We start from the raw sequence: 19,702 nt of genomic DNA on the forward strand, positions 1-19,702 counted from the left end.
ACAAAGTCACATCATGCAAATTAGTTAAATCTATTTATGTTTACCTTCTCTAAGTGCATGGCATATGTTACATTAGCCAAGTGTCCCATTTTGTAGCAGAAAGAATACATGATGCGTCAACAAATTTTATCTTTAAAAATGTTCTTACTACTAAAGGAAAAGTGAATTCTTAATTTTTAATAAGAATACCATACTTATCAAATAGTTCCACTTAAAAAATACTTAATGTGAGCTTATTGTTAAGGAAATGTTTAATAATTCACTCATTCACCCTAACGTTGGCCTTTCCTTGTTTAAATAGAGTTCTCAAATCAAACTATTTCTAAGAGGTGTTACTTTAATGTTGCATAAATACACTCTTTGGACATGTTATCTATTAGATATATATATATATATATATATATATATTCAAGATACATTCTCAAAAGGTACATTAAAGTATAGAAATAGGTTAAATTTGAGCCTTTTTTGAATTATGCACGTTAGAGACTGATGAATTTTCAAGATCTAGCCAATTTAGTGCAATTTTGTAAGGAATCTTCTTACGAGAAACATGCGACTTACTCAAAAGGTTTGCAACTATGTTATTCAAAAGAGCTCAGAGCCACCCAATTCCAGTTTAGGAATTTTACTACGAAGTTACCAATATGGCGCACCCATCATTTTAAGCTTTATCCTCGATATGTAATCTTAATGAGAAGTAGTAACATCTGCCTCCAAGATAGCAATGTGTGATACTAATGAATACCTATTCATTCTAGATGATTCAACACTATTTTTTGGTCATTGGAACACGGATTCGTCTACAAAGTGCAGTTTCATTTTCAAGTGCCGGAATGGAGATACGATCATTGTTTCAAGGCCAATAATTTCATGCATAAATTGCAAGCTAGCGTTACAGAGAGAGGTAGAGCGCGCTTAGAAGTCCAAGTGTTATTTATCTGAAAAGAATGGTCGTTCAGGGAAACTTATGCATTCGGACCGTTCACAGAATTATTTCTCGCTCACGATAAATTGTCGAATGTCCAGCCGTGAGTTCCCGTGAAATCTTTCCTAGGCCTTGGCTTATAGAACAGTAGGCTTATCCTCCATATAAGCACCTACGTCTGGACTAGCTGGAGAATTTCATGTGGCGGAATATCCGGACGAGTCCGCTGGTAGTGTCCACGAACTGCACAAAGATGTGGATGGCGTTCCGGCCAATGAGGCCGATGACGTTGGCGCGGACAAGGCCGGTGGCGCCATAGCCACCGTCGGGCTCGCTGTTGGCGCCGATGTGGTAGATGTGGCCGGAGTCGAGGGTGACTCCATCGAAGGGTTGGCCTTGCTGCCGCATGTGGTTGGCCAGGTTCTCCCCGCTCTGCTGATACGGCTGGGGCGCCTGCTGGTCAGGCTGCACGTGCCCCATGTACATGGTGCGGCTACTGGCGTCCCATCCAATAGAAAGACAGCATCCGGAGAGCTGGCTGGTGGCGATGATGCGCGTGGGGTGCTGGGCCTGGGCATTGTCGGCGAGACTGATTGAGTACCAGAGTCCGGACGGGATGTTGCCGCCAGTCGTCAGCTGCGCCGCGGGCGCGACCGGCACAGCGAGGGCCTTGACGGATTGGCTCCGCACAGCGCCGGTGCTCATGCCCATGCTTGTGGGAAAGAAGCGGAGACCTGAGCCCTCTGAGCGCAGGAAGACGTCGAATGACTGCAGGCCGCCGGAGCTACCACCGGAGACGAGAAACTGGCCGGCCTGATCGGCGTCGGGGGACAGGGCGACAAGGTAGAGGGCGAGTTCCTCGGCGTCGAACTCCTCGGCAGCGAAGGCGTCGACAGCGTCGGCGGGGCTCTTCGGCAAACCATTATTGTCGTTAGGAGGGATGCCGCCGCTGCCTCCGGCGGCCACACAGGTGTCAGCCAGGAGCCTCCGACTGCGGCGCCGGAGCTGGTCGTGGATGGGGGCCGTGATGGAGTCGTCGGCCTTGCCATTGCCGCAGCAGGGGTCCGGCACGTCGAACTCACCCCAGATGTTGAGGACCGTGTTGACGCAGCGGGAGGGCTCCAGGAAGAATACGCCGGACACCTCGGCCCACGACTGCGCGCACCAGCCCTCCCAGCTCTGACCGCTTGGCACCCCCCACAGCACGCTCGAGAACTGCCGCCGCCCGTCGCCCTTGCAACCATCGTCCTGGAAGGAACCCCAGTTGGGATTGCAGCTGCTGTCCAGCACGTAGAATTCCCCCCACTCCCCGCCTATGCCCTTGTCCACGCAGTTGTCTGGGCGCTGGAAATACGTCCCTTGCACTGTGGCCTCCGTGCTCCTGCATGCGCTGTCCCAGTCGCCCTTGATATTCCATAGCCTAGAGTAGTACTTACGATACCCTGGAAGTACGCAGTCGCCCTGGCTGAAGCTGCCCCAGTTGGCTCCTGACACCAGCTGCAGCTTCGGCACGGCTGCAACATGCAGCAGCAGCAGCAGCATCAGCACTACGTCTAGATTGCGCATCGCCATATTCCAAGCTGGTACAGGTGGTCGACAACGATGCTACCCTTTCCTGTTTCAGTTCGCAGGACGTATCGGTGGAGCACTCCCGCCCGGGCGCCTGTAAGCAGATTGGTGATGTATGTGTGTGTGCGCGTGTGTATTTTGCTTGGTTTCACCCAACAAATTGTGCCTAATTGCCTGCGTGGAGCTAGATGTTGCCTCTGATAAGCGTGTAAGCTCGATATTGTAAGCAATGCTGGAGCTTGCTTCTGCTGCCCCCCCGTATATATAGCATATGCAAGCTCGTTGACTCTGCTGGCCGTCATGTAGATTTTAGAACACGTCAAACTCGACAAAGATTTTCTGAACTATAAACGTGCGACCTTAATTTTCTTGCGTGCACGCTATGACAAGAAGGCGACAAGGGAAAATGCCCATTGCCTGCCAAAGAAAATGTCAATCGACCATCATACATGATACTACACTGTACAGCCTTCTCTGACGCCAAAGCGACGCACATACTACGTAATAGCAGAATGTTTACAGCCTCCTCTGCTCGCGAAATTTTTTGCCCCTATCCAATGGGAAAAGGAGCAGGTTTAACCCCAGCTGGTTCCCCGGTTTTGGGAGGGAAATAGCTCGTTTTACAAGTAAAATGCTATAAAAATAGCTGGTCTTCAAAGAAGCAAGGTCCAGGAGAAGGTTGACTTTTGATCGGCGGCAGTGCGGTGGGCCCGGCCTAGTTCAATTGCAATTTGCAGTTGCAAACTTTGTGAACACGGTAGAAATATCAATTCCACATCTCCAATTGCACTTTTTGCTTTTTGCAATACCATCATCCATGTGAAACTTGAAAGGATAGCATTATCTGCACGTAATTTGAGGTATCCGTCTCTCAGATTGGAAGTGACATTGGTTCATGTCATGCGTTGCCCATGTCTATGCCACGGCCCACAATTACAACTTATTAGTCTTTTTCCTTTTTTTGAGTAAAGAGGCTGTAAAGTAGAAACATTATTTATATCCATAGAACTACCCACAAAGTGGCTTTGTGTAGTAGCCAAAAGAAGTAATTGGGCAAAAAGGGGGCTGAGGACAAGAAAGGGGCATTGTGCCATTGCTCATATATAGTCTTAGGACCATATATGCAGATATTGGATATTCCCATGATCATGTCACTTGGAATACATATAGTAGATAGGTAGAAGGATGGTTGGGATAGATACATCAATATCGCTTTGTTGTGTCTTCGATAGCATCCCACGACACATGCTACTTCAAAGTCTAGATGTAGCGAGACTCTATTGGGTAGATGTCGATCTGGCCCTCATTTAGTTGTTGCAGCTTGAAGCTCTTGGAACTCCATCTTCTTTTTGTTCACAATTGATAGGAGACTTGGAATAGAAAGTCAAGTTTTAGCTCATGCATGGAAAAATCACTTTTACCTTTGAACATAGCATCATTGCCTTGTGTCCAAATGGACCGTAGAAAGAACGCCCTCATGAACATCCAAACAAATGTGGGTAGGCCATTTGGCCTACCTCCCCCAACATTATTTCTTTCCAATTCAATATAGTTGGGTGGAAAGCTTTAGCCACCCATTGTAAAAGCTTGAAAACTTCACTATTGCCCCTGCATTTCATAAACAGATGTGTTAGTGATTCAATTTGAGTTTTGTTGCGTGGACACTTGCCTTCAACAGTGTTGAGCTTGAGGGTCCTCTCTCTTGTCCAGAGGCTTTGATGTAAAATCGGCCAAATAAGGGTAGATTTCTTAGATGGGATTGCACTTGACTCAATAATTGAAGGTGACACTCCCATCCATTGATATTTTCCCAATTGATGTGTCATTTGTTATTAGGTTTATTAGCCAATATAGTATTAGGGATTAACTGGTTTGGAGTTGGAAGAAGAGCATTCCCATTGTCCCATCTGATTGCTTTGATGTGGAACTAACCTCTAATTTGGATGTCTTTGTCAAGCATCCCATTAGGCAATTGCTCTATCCTTTGAGTCTGAAGGGTAAGTCTTCCCTTTTGAGTATGTTATTTGGCTTGTAGGGAGTCCAGCTTCTGCCATTGATGTCTATTGTAACCCCAAAAGTCTTTCCAAAGCTAGGGGCATTTTTTCATAAAGTTGTTAGCCAATATAGCATTAGGGATTAACTGGTTTGGAGTTGGAAGAAGAGCATTCCCATTGTCCCATGTGATTGCTTTGATGTGGAACTAACCTCTAATTTGGATGTCTTTGTCAAGTAGCCCATTAGGCTATTGCTCTATCCTTTGAGTCCGGGAGGCTGAGGCCTCCTTGGCCTTTGGGTAGGATGCATGTGGCACATGCAACTTTATATAGTTTTCTTGAGTTTTCTTATAACTCCCACAAGAAATCCTTGCAAATGGATTCTAGGTCTTTGAGAGTAGATTTTGTGGGTCTCCAACATGAGAGAACACAAATGACTGACACAACAAGGATGTGCTTTAGAACTACAGTTCTTTCGGCCTATTTACACTTAAAACCTCTCTAATAATCTAGCTTTGTTCTTAGGCGAGCCATTATCCATTCCCATGTCTAGCTCTCTGAAACCACAAAACCCATTGACATACTTAAGAGGCAGAAGATTTTCCCATCTAAAATGATTGTACACCCCGAATTACTAGTTAGTCTAGAGGCAACTTCATTGTTGACTTTATCCTTGCCTCTTTAAGGTTAACCAAGGAAAAATCGGCAAGGTAGAATTCCTATATACAACCCCACAAGACTTGAGAGACCTATTGTCATTGTGTATCACTACAAGATATAGACCTTATAGCGACGTTTAAAGCGACGAAAATACAAACAATAAAATTTACCCCCATCGTCGCAAAAAGCGTCGTTATTAACGATGCCATAGAATCGTTGCTATATACGTCGCTATATGTGTCGCTATCTGCGTCGCTATATACGTCGCAAATGCGACGCATATAGCGACGTATATAGCGACGGTTACAGTAAATTTGCGACGCTTATAGCGACGACAATATCGATGCATACAGTAAATTTGCGACGCAAATAGCAACGGTAACAGAGAAAAAAAATAATTTGTGGCAGGGCTGTATGAGAGCCATACAAAATAGTTTCTGCACTGCTGCATACAAAGCGTTTGCAAACAAAAAGAATGTATACTGAAATCATAAAACTGATAGATGAAATAAATACATGATATCACATAAAATGCGATTGGTACAATCATAAAACAATATCACTAATACATAGAAAATGTCTACATAGATCGGGCGACTAAAAACAAAAGGTATGTGAGCTCTAAGGATCCAAGGGCGAGCTACAAATCCTCATCCCCCGAAAGCTCTTCCCGCTGCACAGGAGCATCAAACGGATTCTACAGAAAAAGAAACAACATATCAATCCACCATAAAATAATGCATTCAAATATCTCATGGTAACTACGGACAAGAAAGATGAGTGACTTACTGGGCGGCCGCGTCTATACAATCGGTCGATCAATGATCTGAGACCGTGCCTCTCTGCATATCGAGTCTCAAGGCCTTGCAGATCGCGATTTGTAATGGAGTGCTGCAAAGAAAACAAAATGCTAACTGTTAGAAACATGATTGTGAGTACAAAGAAATCTCAAAAAAACAAATAAGCAAAACAAAAGAGAAACTCACAAAGTCCTCCAAATATGTCCTGTGGCCGCCACTCCCAAGATGATGTACCGATCTGGCCTCGATTCGTGCCCTCAACGCCTCTCGCTGCTGACTCCAACGTCCTGGCGAATTTGTAGCCTCCTCCCTCAGTCGGCGCCAGTCGTCTGCATCTAACCACTCGGGCTTTGGAGCCCCACTCTTGATTGCCTTGCGTGCGTCGGATCATCTATGTGACATGTATGCACGCATGCAATCCATCATCCAGCCCGTAGAGAATCTATCCACAGCTGGCTCGCACCGGGAACGCCTCATGCAAGGATGCTACTATGTAATCCTTGCTCCCCTCCGGTATGTTCCTCCAATGATCCAGGACGTTGTGCCGAAAAACTTGTTGGCACAACTCCCTCATGCGAGCCATCACCCTCCTCCCCTCATCATTCATGATGATGGCTCTTGACCTGCCATCCACTAGGTATCCATAATCCCTAGGAGTGTGCCTTGTATGGGCCCTCTCCCATCTCCGTCCACGCTCCTGGGCATATGCAGGAGACCCCTGTACATTCGGTGTACGGACGGGGGTACCCTCTCCCGGAGTGCCACTAAAAGGGGTGCCACCAAAGGGGGTGCCACCAAAAGGAGTGCCACCAAAAGGAGTGCCATCTGTCGATGGCTGCGCAAAAGCCGGAGTAACTGGAGTGGACGTCTCCACAGGTGTGACAAATCTTGGAGGTGACCGAGCTCCAGCTGAACGACGAGACGGAGACACCGCGTCCGTATCTCCACAACAGCACCCCCTGATCCTCCTGCAGTCGCAGTCCCTCCCTCTGGCCCAAGTCACGAGCGTCGAGATCGTCTGCTTGAAGCTGAAGCATCTGATTGCGCTGAAGCTGATCTAGCAGAGCGCCCTGACGAAGAACGAGACAGCTCCTGATCTGCCATCTCTCTGAATCTCACGAGATGATTTGGAGACATGCGTGCCATCATCTCCTGAAACTCCTCATCGCTCATCCCTCGACTCATCCTGAAAATGTCGATACCTGCACAGATAAAAAATGATGTTAGAATAATCAATTTAAACTATACAAAGCACATTAATATAAATCATTTTTGAAAAATCCCTCTTAAAATGCATATCTTATCTACCTTTATGGAAGATCTAAACAACGAATTGAGTAATACAATTCTCCAAGAATGAAGTATTCTATGGTCCCATGTTAATCTCCTAACACAACTCTCCATACACTGGAAGGTCGATAGACATGTCACCACAAAAGAACGAGTCTGCCTCGTTCTCAAAAAATTCTACGACTTCTGTATTTCCATCGTTGTTAGCCGATACGGGCTCCAAGCTTGCAGTGGCCTCCACCCCTTGTAATTTCGATCCCTCTATTTACATATTTTCTTCATCTATGCCTGGAACATCGCTTTGATCATATACTCTCGCAGCTTGAGGAGTTGAAGGTATAACATACCACCATCGAGGTTGTCGGGGATTTGGATAGAAGATTACTTGTTCACAAACACTTACAAAGCGGCTTCAAACCATTGTGACATAAACCATGTTGTATTACAATTAGCAAGCAAATGACTAGTTGTACCTGTTCACAATGGGCCGGCAACACAAAGGTGTCGCGCAAATCCATCCATTTTTTTTCGGAATCTATTTCGAGAAATCCAGATGGACCTCGTCGAACCGTTGCGCCAGCTCCTCCAAGTACCACTTTGAACCACTGCACATCGAATATTATCATGGAGAAGCTACGGTAATCCACCGTAATAATACTTTGCAAGTTCCCAAAATACTCCATCTCATCCACAATCGTGTTCGGATCCGTTGCTCGTCGCCGGCTCTCTTGCTCAAACCTTGCCATGACACCACAGTCCATTGTGGAGCGCATTTGGTCAATACGCTCCACCCGAAAATGCCGTCCGCGCGACCACGCTGCACTATATATTTTGTACTGCACATTGAAACACTCAAATTAGATGTAGCAAGCAAATTTAGATACGACACATTCTAAACCACTCATTACCTTTGGACTACATCCCCTCGAGAACTCCCACTCCTCCATTGAGACCTCTGTCCCTTCACTGGATGCTGCGGTCAAGGCTCCATGCAACCATCGTGTTGACATAAACTGCGGCATCTCCTCCATGCCTTCGGGATATCGAATCGGCCGGGGACGCGTACTGCGTCGAAATTCAGCTCGCGCTTCCTCTCGATCTTGCCTTGCAATCTGGTACTTGGCGAGCCACATCTCCATGGAGGCATGGTGCAACATACAAAAGCGATTCACCTTCTCTTCCATTGAGGCATCCATTCTTTTTTCTACCCCATTTCCAACCACCACATCTCCAGTCAGCCTGTCATCGTCCTTCAGCGTCCATAACATTTCATTGTCTGGTTCCACCGTTGGTAGCCATTGTGAGATATGCACTAACGCCTCTAACACCAACCAACCTTCCGCCATGCTACCTTCCGGACGAGCTCGTTGTCGCACAAAGACTTTCAGGGTTTTCATGAAGTGCTCCAAGAAGAACATCCATCACGTATGGATAGGTCTAGCAATCTCCACTTCGTCCACAAGATGCACAAGAAGGTGAACTTGTATTGTGAGCATGCTAGTGGGCAGGTATTTCTCAAAGAGACAGACCGTCTCAACTGCTCCCCGCCTTGCGGATTCAATAGAGCACGTCTTAATCTCTTTCTGTGAGATCCATTGCACCAAAGTCGACAACTTGTAAATGGCCCCGCGAATTTCTAGATTTAGGCATCCCGCGATCGCGATCGGTAGGACAAACTGCCACAAATGAGAAAGCATTAAGAATAATGGTCACTTTTCAAATTTCAAAATGTCCACGCTAATTAAAATCCATTCTCTTCACAAACCTGACATATCTTATGCCAATCATGGGATTTTAGCCCAGACATTTGGTCATCTTTAGAAAATGCGGACCTGAGACAACGTTTTATACCCGTCGGAGTGCGAATAGACTTGATTACTTGCTTCACAATGCGCTCTTCTTTGGTATACAAAACCCAGGGAGCGCGAGGAAGCTGCACTCCCCCTTCAGCACTCGACTGTGGCCAAAGTGCCTCCATCTTACCTACCTCCTTTAAATCCATTCGTGACCCTATAGTGTCTCTCTTTCCTGTGATGTGGTCCCATAGCAAGCTGCCCACATTTTTGAAAATATGCATGGGATCCAACAAGTGGTTGACCTGTAAGTGGGTCCAATATGGCAACTTGTAGAAAACTGAGAATCGTCGCATTCCATTTGGATGTGATTCCGAGTTTACAATTTTCAGCTCGTACCAGCTTTTAGCATTCATACGTGCTGGAGGTCGTCCAAGAAAACCTTCCCTGAGTTCATGATCCTCCGGCAAGAAAGCGGCGTGTCCTTGATATACCATCTTCTTCATGGTTCGTGACCTTCGGGAGTCTAATTGTGGCCCACACAATGGACATGCATGATAACCTGAGGTAACGAGACCTGCAAGGCGATCCACGACCTAGTGAATACTTGATTGAATGAAATAAAATATAGATATTACTGGCGAGAACAAAGGTCTGCTCACCTGAGCACTCTCCTAATCCCGAAAAGTCATGCATCGTCCACATGCGAATGGCTCGAATGTTGGCTGACCGCCGACCATCGTGCCTGCTCATATCTTGCACCGTGACCCCCTCCTCCCACAAAATCTTAAGCTCATCGACTAATGGACGAAGATACACGTCCATATTTTTTACTTTGTAGCGGCCTGGGACGAGCAAGCTAAGGATGAGATGTCCTTTCTTCGTAGAAAGCCATGGAGGAATGTTGTAGTTGACAAGCACTATAGGCCACACACTATAAGAAGTCGAGCGTAGACCAAATGGGTTCACACCATCCATGGCGAGACCGAGCCGAAGATTCCTTGGCTCTCGCGCAAAGCCTGGGAAGGTAGAGTCAATGTGGCTCCATGTGCGCGAATCTGCTGATATTCGTTGCACTCCATTCGTGGACCTATTCTGCACATGCCACGTTGTCAAGCTTGCCATGGCAGACGTGCGAAACATGTGGTTTATGCAGGGGATGAGCGGAAAGTGTTTGAGGACTTTTTGAGGGATGGTCTGCCCTTGCAAGTCCTGTCGATACCTGTGAGCACCACACTTTGGACATGTCTCCATAGTCTCGTATTCATCTCGAAACAATATGCAGTCGTTGATACATGCATGGATGTTATTGTAGTCTATGCCAAGCTTCTGTAAAACATGTCGTGCATCATCACGAGACTCAGGCATGGTGTTTGTAGGTGGCAATATATGATATTTCAATAACCTGAAAAAAATCATAAAACACCTTGAAAAATCCATCCATGTTTGCAATAATACTGTTTTTAAAAAAAACACTGAAGTCTGTGTGCAAGGTACCTGAATAACTCGGTCACACTCGTATCGCTCCAACCGTATTTTGCTTGCACACTTAAGAGTGCAAGCAATGTCTTCAACCGAGATACTCGGCACGCATCATATAATGGTATGGATGCTTCCTCTCTAAGCGGGTCAGATGTCTCAACATCCATGGGAATCAATGCATAGATCATTGCCTCCATCTCAGGCTCCAAGATTGTAGGCAAGTCGGGAAGGTTGTCTGTCTCCTCTGGCATTGACGGTATAGATGGGCCTTGCGAGTGGTCGATTGGCTCCTGCAATCCATCCATCGCACGTCCACGAACTCTTCTAATTGGCCGCAAAGGGTGCAATCCCCCTGGGGTCGAGACATCACCCCCCTGGATACAAAATTTGCCAACAAGACCCAATCTTATTGTGTATGGTTTTCAATTAGCTTGAGAGTACAATGCATGAAAAATGCTAACTTCAAATTAACGTTTGCTGAAAATCTGCAATCGCCTGATCAATGATCTCAGATTGAAACTCATCAAATCGTCGTACGTGTTCTATAGACAATCGGCATTTTCGTCTAATTGCCAACTTGCATTGAGATACGACTCATGGTCTTGAACAATAAGACCTTCTTCGTTTGCCATCTTATCTACATTACAGCAAATGAGGCTTAAATGGATAGCTTTATGGAGATGTACGTCAAGTTGCAAGTTGACCATAAACCTTGCATTGTATATAGTAGTCGAGAGATTTTCCGATGTTATATCTCGGCCTTGTATCATGCTCAACAATTTGTTTGTCCCGGTAGATAATTTTTTGTTATATCTCGGCTTTGAGTATAAGTAATCCATTTTAAAATTAATGCACGCCATCTATGAGATTTTATAACTATAGTAATAAAATTTATTTCAATCAATTCTACTCATAGTCATAAGACCTGAGAGAAATTATCCTATACTCAATTTAAGGGTTTCTTCTTCTATAACAATAATTTTGGGTTCATTTTGATGAAGTACGTGGCCGTATGCAAAGCACATTGCATACCATTATCAATATGTATATTATCTTAAATTTCCTTCCCCTCCCTCTCCCTCTCTTTCTCTTCCTCTCTTTCTCTCACCCTCACCCTCTCCCTCTTGTTCTCTTTCTCTCCCTCTCTCATTTCCTCCCTCCCCCTCCCTCTCCCTCTCCCTCTCTCTTTCTCCCTCTCCCTCTCCCTCCCTCCCTCTCCCTCCCCCTCCCTCTTTCTCTCCCTCTCTCATTTCCTTCCCCTCCCCCTCCCTCTCCCTCTCCCTCTCCCTCTCCCTCTCCCTCTCTTTCTCTTTTTCTCCCTCTCCCTCTTTCTCTCTCATTTCCTAAACAAGCAAAAAATAAAGTGATTTAAACATCCTCCAAGCAAAAGGGAGAGGGAGAGATACAATGCACTCTCCCTCTCTTTCTCTTTCTATCCCTCTCTCATTTCCTTCCCCTTCCTCTCCCTCTCACTCTCTTTCTCTCTCATTTCCTCTCCTAAACAAGCAAAAAATAAAGTGATTCAAACATTAAACAAGCAAAACGGAGAGGGAGGGAGAGAGAGAATGCACTCTCCCTCCTTCTCCCTCTCTTTCTCTTTCTCTCCCTCTCCTATTTCCTCCCCCTCCCTCTCCCTCTCCCTCTATTTCTCTTTCTCTTTCTTTCTCTTTCTCTTTCTTTTCCTCTCCCTCTCCCTCTCCCTCTCTTTCTCTCTTACTCTCTCGTTTCCTCTCCTAAACAAGCAAAAAAGAAAGTAATTTAAACATAAAACAAGCAAAAGGGAGAGAGAGAGAGAGAATGCACTCTCCCTCTCTTTCTCTCCCTCTCCCTCTCCCTCTCCCTCTCTTTCTCTCCCTCTCTTTCCCTCTCCCTCTCCTTCTCTTTCATTTCCTCTCCTAAACAAACAAAAGAGAACGATTTAAACCTTCAACAAGTAAAAGAAAGAGAGAGGGAGACTCACCAATGAGATATGGCGAGCGTGGGCGGCTTCTCTTTGCATCGAGGGCTCCTCCTCTCCTTCGCAAACAATGGCAGCGGCGGCGGCGGCGGTGGCGGCAGCAGCAAGTCTCTTCCTCTTCTTCTCTCACAAAGCCTTGGCTCTCTCCCTCGCTCTCACTCTCAAAAGACGAAGAAAAGAAAATGAAAACAGCACTCTGGTTTCGGCCGCGCTTTTTTTCCCTGCGGCGTCGCTATTGGCGTCGTGATGCGTCGCTATTGGCGTCACAAATAGCGACGCAAATAGCGATGCCAGTTGCGACGCCAATAGCGACGCCGATATCCGCCGTCGCTAATTGCCCAATTCCTTGTAGTGTATGATCCTACTAGTATCATCTGCAAACAGATTGAGCGTCATTTGTTTGTTGTTGAGTAAGATAAGCCCCCTTATATTTCCTACATCTACCTCAACCTAGGCAAGCCACCCTAAAGCATCTGTTGCTATGGCAAATAATAGCGAGCTAACAAGTAGCCTTGTTGAATAGATTTTTTTAAAGGGAAGGGGCTGGTTAGCATACCGTTAAGTGAGACTGTTATGGAGGCATTGTCAAAGAGCACCATAACATATTTGATAAAGTTCCTTCCAAATGCCATGTCATGAAGAGACTAGAAGATAAAATCCCGCTCAAGTCAATCATACGCCGTATCAAAATCTATCTAAAAGAAAACTATGTCTTGTTTTGTGTCATTATCATGTTCTATGCCTTCCCAGAGGCTAATGATAGCATTTAATATGTAGCATCCTTTTATACTTTCTATTCCCTCCTAATCCATTTTTCAAGATGGCATGAAATCATATGAGCTAATGCTTAGGTAAATATTTTGTAGGTTAAAGTCAAGCAAGTGATGGGTATCTAGTTTGCCAAAAGGTCTTTATTGTCTATTTTATGAATCAGTTTAATCACATTGGCATTGTCACAGTGTGGTAGACCTCCAAAGGCTAGAGATTCTTTCCATCTGAGAAGTAGAGGATGAATAAAAAACTCTTCAAATTCTAAAAATAATTTGTTGGGTAAACCATTTAAACCAAGGGACTTGCCTTTTCTGAATTCGCTTATGGTACCTTCCAATTCAACTGAACAAAACTCTAGGTCGAATATATCAGAAATTGACATGGGGATCACTTTGGGCCTACACCTAGCTATTGTAGCCTAGGCATCAATCCTTTGTATGTTAAGTGTAGATGGTTTTCTAAAGCTATTGAAGCAGTGATCATAGACTAGTTGTAGGTTTTGCTCCGAGTCCTTTATTGTATTGCTTCTTTCATCCACTAGTAGGGGAATCAATTGTCTATACTTTTTCTTTCTAACAAGGCTGAACATTTCCTTTGTGGGTCTATCAATTTTGCTAGTCCACCAAGCTTTAGTCTACATTAGAATCTATTTGACTTCTAGCTCTTCACCTTCTTTGAGATGCATTTTAAGCTTGATTTACTTATCCTCAAGGGTGATACTCTCCATGTATTTCCAATTTCATGTTTTCCTTCTATGTTTGATGACGTTGTGTTTTATTTCTCTAGTGGAGATCTTGGGTTTATTTGATTGAATGTTGCCATGCACTGGTTGGAGACCCTTTAGATGAGGAAGCCCAAACGAGATATAGTGGACACTTTCATGTAATACCTTTAGCCTAAATAGAATTGGGTATACATGGAACAATCTTGGTTTGATAATATTGTCATTGTTTGAAAGTGCTAGCTAAATAGGGTGGTGATTCAAAAGGGCTATGTCTTTGTGTACTCTAATAGAAACTAATGTAGGAGGTCATGAATTCTATTGAGATGTAAGCCCTATCAAGTTTTACTTTCCCAAGAGCTTCTCCCCTTTATTTATCAGACCATGTGAAACCCCCTTCATTATCAGCTTCTACTAGGTTATGGTCCTATTTAAGTTGATACCAAGTTCTATTTTCCCTACCTACAATGATTTGTCCCTTTAGAGTAGTGAGTGGAAGTGAGCCACAAATACCATCATGGGCCGATAATGAACCAAAGGTAAGGGTTGTACTTGTCAATGGGAGTTTCAGTTGTTGCTGATCTTGAGTGAAAATCTGCATGCTAGAAGAAGGGTGAGAGGTGTCACCTATCTGGATGTCTTGTAGAATGTTGCTGATCTTGAGTGAAAATCTCCATGCTAAAAGAAGAAGGGTGAGAGGTGTCGCCTATCGGGATGTCTTGTAGAATGTTGGGAGTCAAGCTTTCTTTCATTGTTACCATGTGGTGAGACATTCTAATTCCATCGAGGGAAACCTAGATTCTCCCTAATGGAATTGGATGAGAGAACTATTGCAAGCGTATGTTGGAGCTAGTTATATTCCATAGAGCTAGTTCCATTTGCATGTACTAACTTTCTCTACCCATGGTTGATGAACTCTTGAACATTTGTTCACAGTAAGGCCAATTCCACAACTTATTAGTATTGGACACTCGATGCATGATTTGTCTCTTTCTTTTTCTTTTTTAGTGTATTGCTTTGTTTTATAGTTATTCAAATTTTGTAACTTGTAACCTAGGCAAGAAGAAATGTAACTCTACAAACTAAGAGGTAATGCATTGCATGAGTGGTTGCATGAGTTTGAGAGCTAGTGTTATTCTTCTCTTTCTTTAAAGTAATGCAAAAAGGTCACTAGATGCAAGATTTTGGCCATTACAAAGGGTAAATTTTGACAAATTGGGAACTTAACATAAACATAAACCTCTTAGACCAAAGTTGCCCAAAAGGAACATATTCTCATGCATGATATTCTTAACGTGACCATGCAAGGTAGGTTGCTAAAGCCTCTTGATGGGAATGGGCAAAAAGTGGGCTTTGAATGATTTTTTTTTTGTAACCCCCTATTTTTGTTTCATGCATTTGGCAAGCTCTTAAAGTTACACATCAATTATGTGAATACAATGAAATCTCCTTCTAGATACCAAGTGGCTATGGAGAAAGTTGAGGATTTATTGAATTCCATTGGTATATACCGGGAGGAGAAAAAAAGGTAATAAGGCTAACTCTTGATGTAGCCCAAAGGTTATCTATGAGTGGAACAAAGACCAAAATATTCCTAAGTAACATGATCAGCAAGAGCTGAAGTGGGAGCTTTCGAAAGATCATTAGGAGAAATATGGACTCTCTTTTTTGCCCCTTAAGGGGTTTCTCTCACCTCTCTCTCTCTTAAAAGAGATTCCAAAATAATATTATAATAAGAGATATTCTATAATCAAGAAAATCTTGTATTTTTATTTTCAATAGATTTCACCTATTATTTTATTCCCAAATTGTAGGATAAGGTCATTTTTTCTCAAAATCCTCATAACTAAAAAAGTAGAATTCTATTTTCTTATTAGAATCATTCTCATTCTCACTTCTTAAAAGGACGGAAGTTAAAAAACCATATAAGTTGACATACACATCATATTTTAAGATTATTTTTTACCCAAAGACACTTTTTTTGACTCGAGAGTTTCCTTCTAAAATTTTAACCTTTCTGGAAAAGTATATGCCTATTTCTGGGCATTTTTTGGGTCCCTCTCAAAGCTCTAGTTGTGTCTAAAATTTTGTATATTCTTCTCCTTCCTTCCAGAATATGGTTTCTTGTATATGAATTCTTGTGAAGCAACACTCAGTACTATCTACAACACTCTTTACCCTACTACAGGCAATCTCAGGAGTGGTTTTGATATGATTTGTTGAAATCAAATAATCTCTATTTACAACACTCTCTACCCTGCTACAAGAAATCTCCCTCTTTAGTACTATGCTATAAGATATCTTCCTCTTCAACACTCTATACTACAAGCAATCAAGTGATTATGGAGTTATCTTTTTTTTTAAATCTTTGTGATGTTATTATTCTTCATAGTTATTGTTTAATCCTTAAGTATCAATTCATAGAGAGAGAGAGAGAGAGAGAGAGAGAGAGAGAGAGAGAGAGAGAGAGAGAGAAGGGAGAGAGAGAGAGGACTGTGTGAGATAAACTAAGAAAATAAGTGATAGAGTGACAGAGAGTAAATTAGGGTAGAAGATAAGATGATGTTATTGTTCTCTACTAACCAAGCTTCTGTATAAATGTGTTTAAATATATTTGATCAATTCTTGTTGAAGGGGAGAGAAAGAGAGAGAGAGAGAGAGAATATTTTGGATACAACAAAAGATAAGATTGGATGCTAATTAGAGATAGATGAAAATCTAAGATTACAAGTAGATTAGGGGTTGATTATGGTCTATCATGACTAAAATAAAGAGAAAGAGACAAGATTTAACAAGTAAAAAAGAACACAGATATATTGAATCAAAGGGGTGTAATTGTGTGATTTGAATGTTAATCTAAGTTAAAATTAGCATATATTTTTATTTACAGGATGTAGGTGTAAGACGTATCAAGAGAAAGAGAGATATTCACATTCAATTGGAGGATGAATATGCACCAATGTTCAAAAGAACTGTGGAAAGGGATGATGTAATAAGATGTAGGATGCAACAAGAAATAAATTCATGGAAAAAAATGTGGACATTTGGGTTGATGGGTGCATTTATCAAACTGATCTAGTCAGTCAAAGGCCACCACAATTCGCAAATTTTGTTTGTGAAGGCAATATTCACGAGGGATTCACTAGTAGTAATAAGGAGACGTCACCTGCGTGCAAGAAATATATGAAAATACCCCTTATCTACCTCCTATTTATGGGACCTTACCTCATAAAATGTACCTTCATTCCCTTAAATAATCCCCCTCCCTTACACTCACGTGGTACCATATGGTAAACCCTAGTGGACCCCCTAGGGCAATATTAAAGGATTGTATGGATACACATGCAGACTTGTCACACAAGGATTAGCAAGGGTTCATCAAGCCTTGATAAATATGCAGACAAGATTACAAGAGAATATGTAGTCTTTGATAAAAAAGGATAGATTATTGGCTGAGAAGGATAGGGAGTCTGGTCATTGGTCAAGAACCAGGGCCTAGTTATACATGAGGTTCAAGTCATGCACTCTAGTCCATTGCCATTTGGATTCATCCAAAAGATCCTGGAGTGATTTGAAATTTGCAGCTAGATTGCCAGCTAGCTTGTCCGTTAGGTATTCCAATATCTCTTGGAGTTCCCTTTTTTGGTTGGGACTTGGGAGCTGACGGGCTTCGGTTTCCCCCAAAGGCTTCCTGTCATCATGCAGACTAATTCAAAGGGTGTGTCATTAGCCTTGCCGATTGTTTTAATGGCTTGCTCATATACCTCATGATTAGAGAATGGCAGGTCGATTGTAGCAAGGACATGCATCCAATCCTGCTCGTCCTCTGGGCATTGGATATACTTGGTCAAGGACCCATAGGACTTCTTGACCTGGGCATTACCCTTGAGCATAGCAGAGATGGCATCTAAGTCGACTAGCAAGGTCTTCCACATGTCCATCTCTACTCTCACGGCGTCTGTCCTATTGCCAAGGAAGATCAAGCCGTTACCCTAATCTTCGATGTCTCTAGCATTGCGCATCCAGGGGTGGCCTAATAGGATGTTGTAGTCCACTCCCTTCATGACTATAAAGTCAATGGAGAACTGGACACCTGGGATCTTCACTCGCCAATTCTTAAGCACCCCGAACGGTTTGACTCTCATAATGTTTGCTAGTGTGACATTAAACCTAGAAGTCTCAACAAGTGGGTTTCCCCAAGTCTGAAGCACTGCGTGGCTAAGCACACTAACCCCAGCACCTGTATCCACGATTCCCTTCCTCGTTGTATCACCTAGCGCTAAAACTAGTAAGACCGCATGCATCTTGGAACCTTCCTAGAAGGCATTGACATGCAAGGATTTAGGCATAGAGTCCAGTGTCAAACTCGATATTTGTGTCTCTCCATCGTGGTCATGAGGATCTGCCGTAGCCTGCTCTTGTGACCCTTCAACCCACTGCTTAAGATCTTGCCATAGGGTGGAATGCTGCCTAAGCTAAGTGTTACAGGGGTAGTCACCAATGTGGTTAGGAGGTCGTTGGGTGTTTGTCTCTCCCCTAACCTAGATCGTCCTGACCAGTGGTCGTGACTGAACCACGGCCCTGTAGCAATGCCAAGGCTCGGCCTCAGCGGCTCCGTCTGTGGTGTAGTTGCTTCTCTTGACTTTGGTTGTGGAGGCAAGGTTGGCGTACTTATACTGCAGAGATCATCGATCCCGTCCTCTATGATGGGCTCAACGTCTTTTAGATGCTCTTGGGCTTCCTTCACCCATTCCTTCACCTTTTCTATGGCCTCTAATTGTCGCTTTGGATACGGGTATTCCCCTGCCTTAGCGCTTCCCTTTTCGGCTGTCTTAGGGGCTGATGTCTCTGCTTCTACGTCAGAGACCTTCTTTCCAACAACCAGAGTTGTAGCACTCTCCATTTTTAGTGCAATTTTAGCTTCTGACTTCTTTCTCTATTGTCTATGGCTCTTCTTCCCAATCGATGCTGCATCAAGATTGATAGGTCCTGGTAGAGAGATGCCAGCTTGCTTCGTTTGGGCACGGGTCATGACCCGCAATGGAATAGGCGTACCCTCCCCATCATGGTTCTCGATACCAAACAACCCCAATGGGACAGATGGCTTGTTGGGTTGAGTTAGACAACGGCTTTCACCTTGGGCAATCGACGAAGATGGGTGATTCCGCACTTAGCACACCTTTGGTCGGCCTTGTCTCTATTTTGCTGCTCCCTTTCAGGGCAGCGTGATGAGACATGACCTAGGTGGCCACAAGTCCAATAGTAGGTGATTGGATCCCCTGCGTCTGCCCTCCTAGGCCTTTACCTCGTCCTCTTCCTAATGCCATCACCGGTACGGGGTGATAATCTATGAGGAAAGCGTTGCTCTCATCGTCATGCGAGACGTAAGGGCATATGTAAGCTTCTTCCTTGTTTGGTTCTTCCACATAGTGGACAGGAGCGTCACTTAGTGGATGGGTTACATAAGGACCAGCCGGTCTAGGAATGCCCGTAGGATTTATTTCCAACTTAGGAATAGCAGGCTTAATGTCGTTAGGCGCAAGGAGGGCCAATGGGGCTCCCCTTCCGAAAAATGGCTGCGGCCTATTCGCTAGGTAAGGCTGGCCATATGTTTGTGAGTATGAAAGTCTCCTTGGTAGTCTACAATGAGCGACGTCATGACCAAACCTGCCACAGTTAGTGCAAGGTCTTGACCTAGGGTCTTGACACTCGGCTGGCAAGTGGTTTCCGCCATAGT

At 44.0% G+C, this 19,702-nt stretch overlaps 1 protein-coding gene across 1 annotated transcript; it reads right to left on the reverse strand.

Annotated features, from left to right (window-relative positions):
• Window positions 1–681: 681 nt before the first annotated feature.
• Window positions 682–2,711, reverse strand: LOC148030194 (uncharacterized). Its single transcript, XM_087687218.1, has one exon. It carries the CDS (start codon window positions 2,498–2,500, stop codon window positions 1,112–1,114), a length of 1,389 nt encoding a protein of 462 aa, XP_087543344.1. The 5' UTR covers window positions 2,501–2,711; the 3' UTR covers window positions 682–1,111.
• Between the last annotated feature and the right edge of the window lie 16,991 nt (window positions 2,712–19,702).

Source organism: Lygodium microphyllum, chromosome 10 (assembly GCF_053477565.2).
Source record: "Lygodium microphyllum isolate KBCC chromosome 10, Lygodium_microphyllum_v1.1.10, whole genome shotgun sequence".
NCBI lineage: Eukaryota > Viridiplantae > Streptophyta > Polypodiopsida > Schizaeales > Lygodiaceae > Lygodium > Lygodium microphyllum.

Coding starts and splice junctions, on each gene's coding strand:
- LOC148030194 (XM_087687218.1), bottom strand. CDS start 2,500: ATGGCGATGCGCAATCTAGACGTAGTGCTGATGCTGCTGCTGCTGCTG.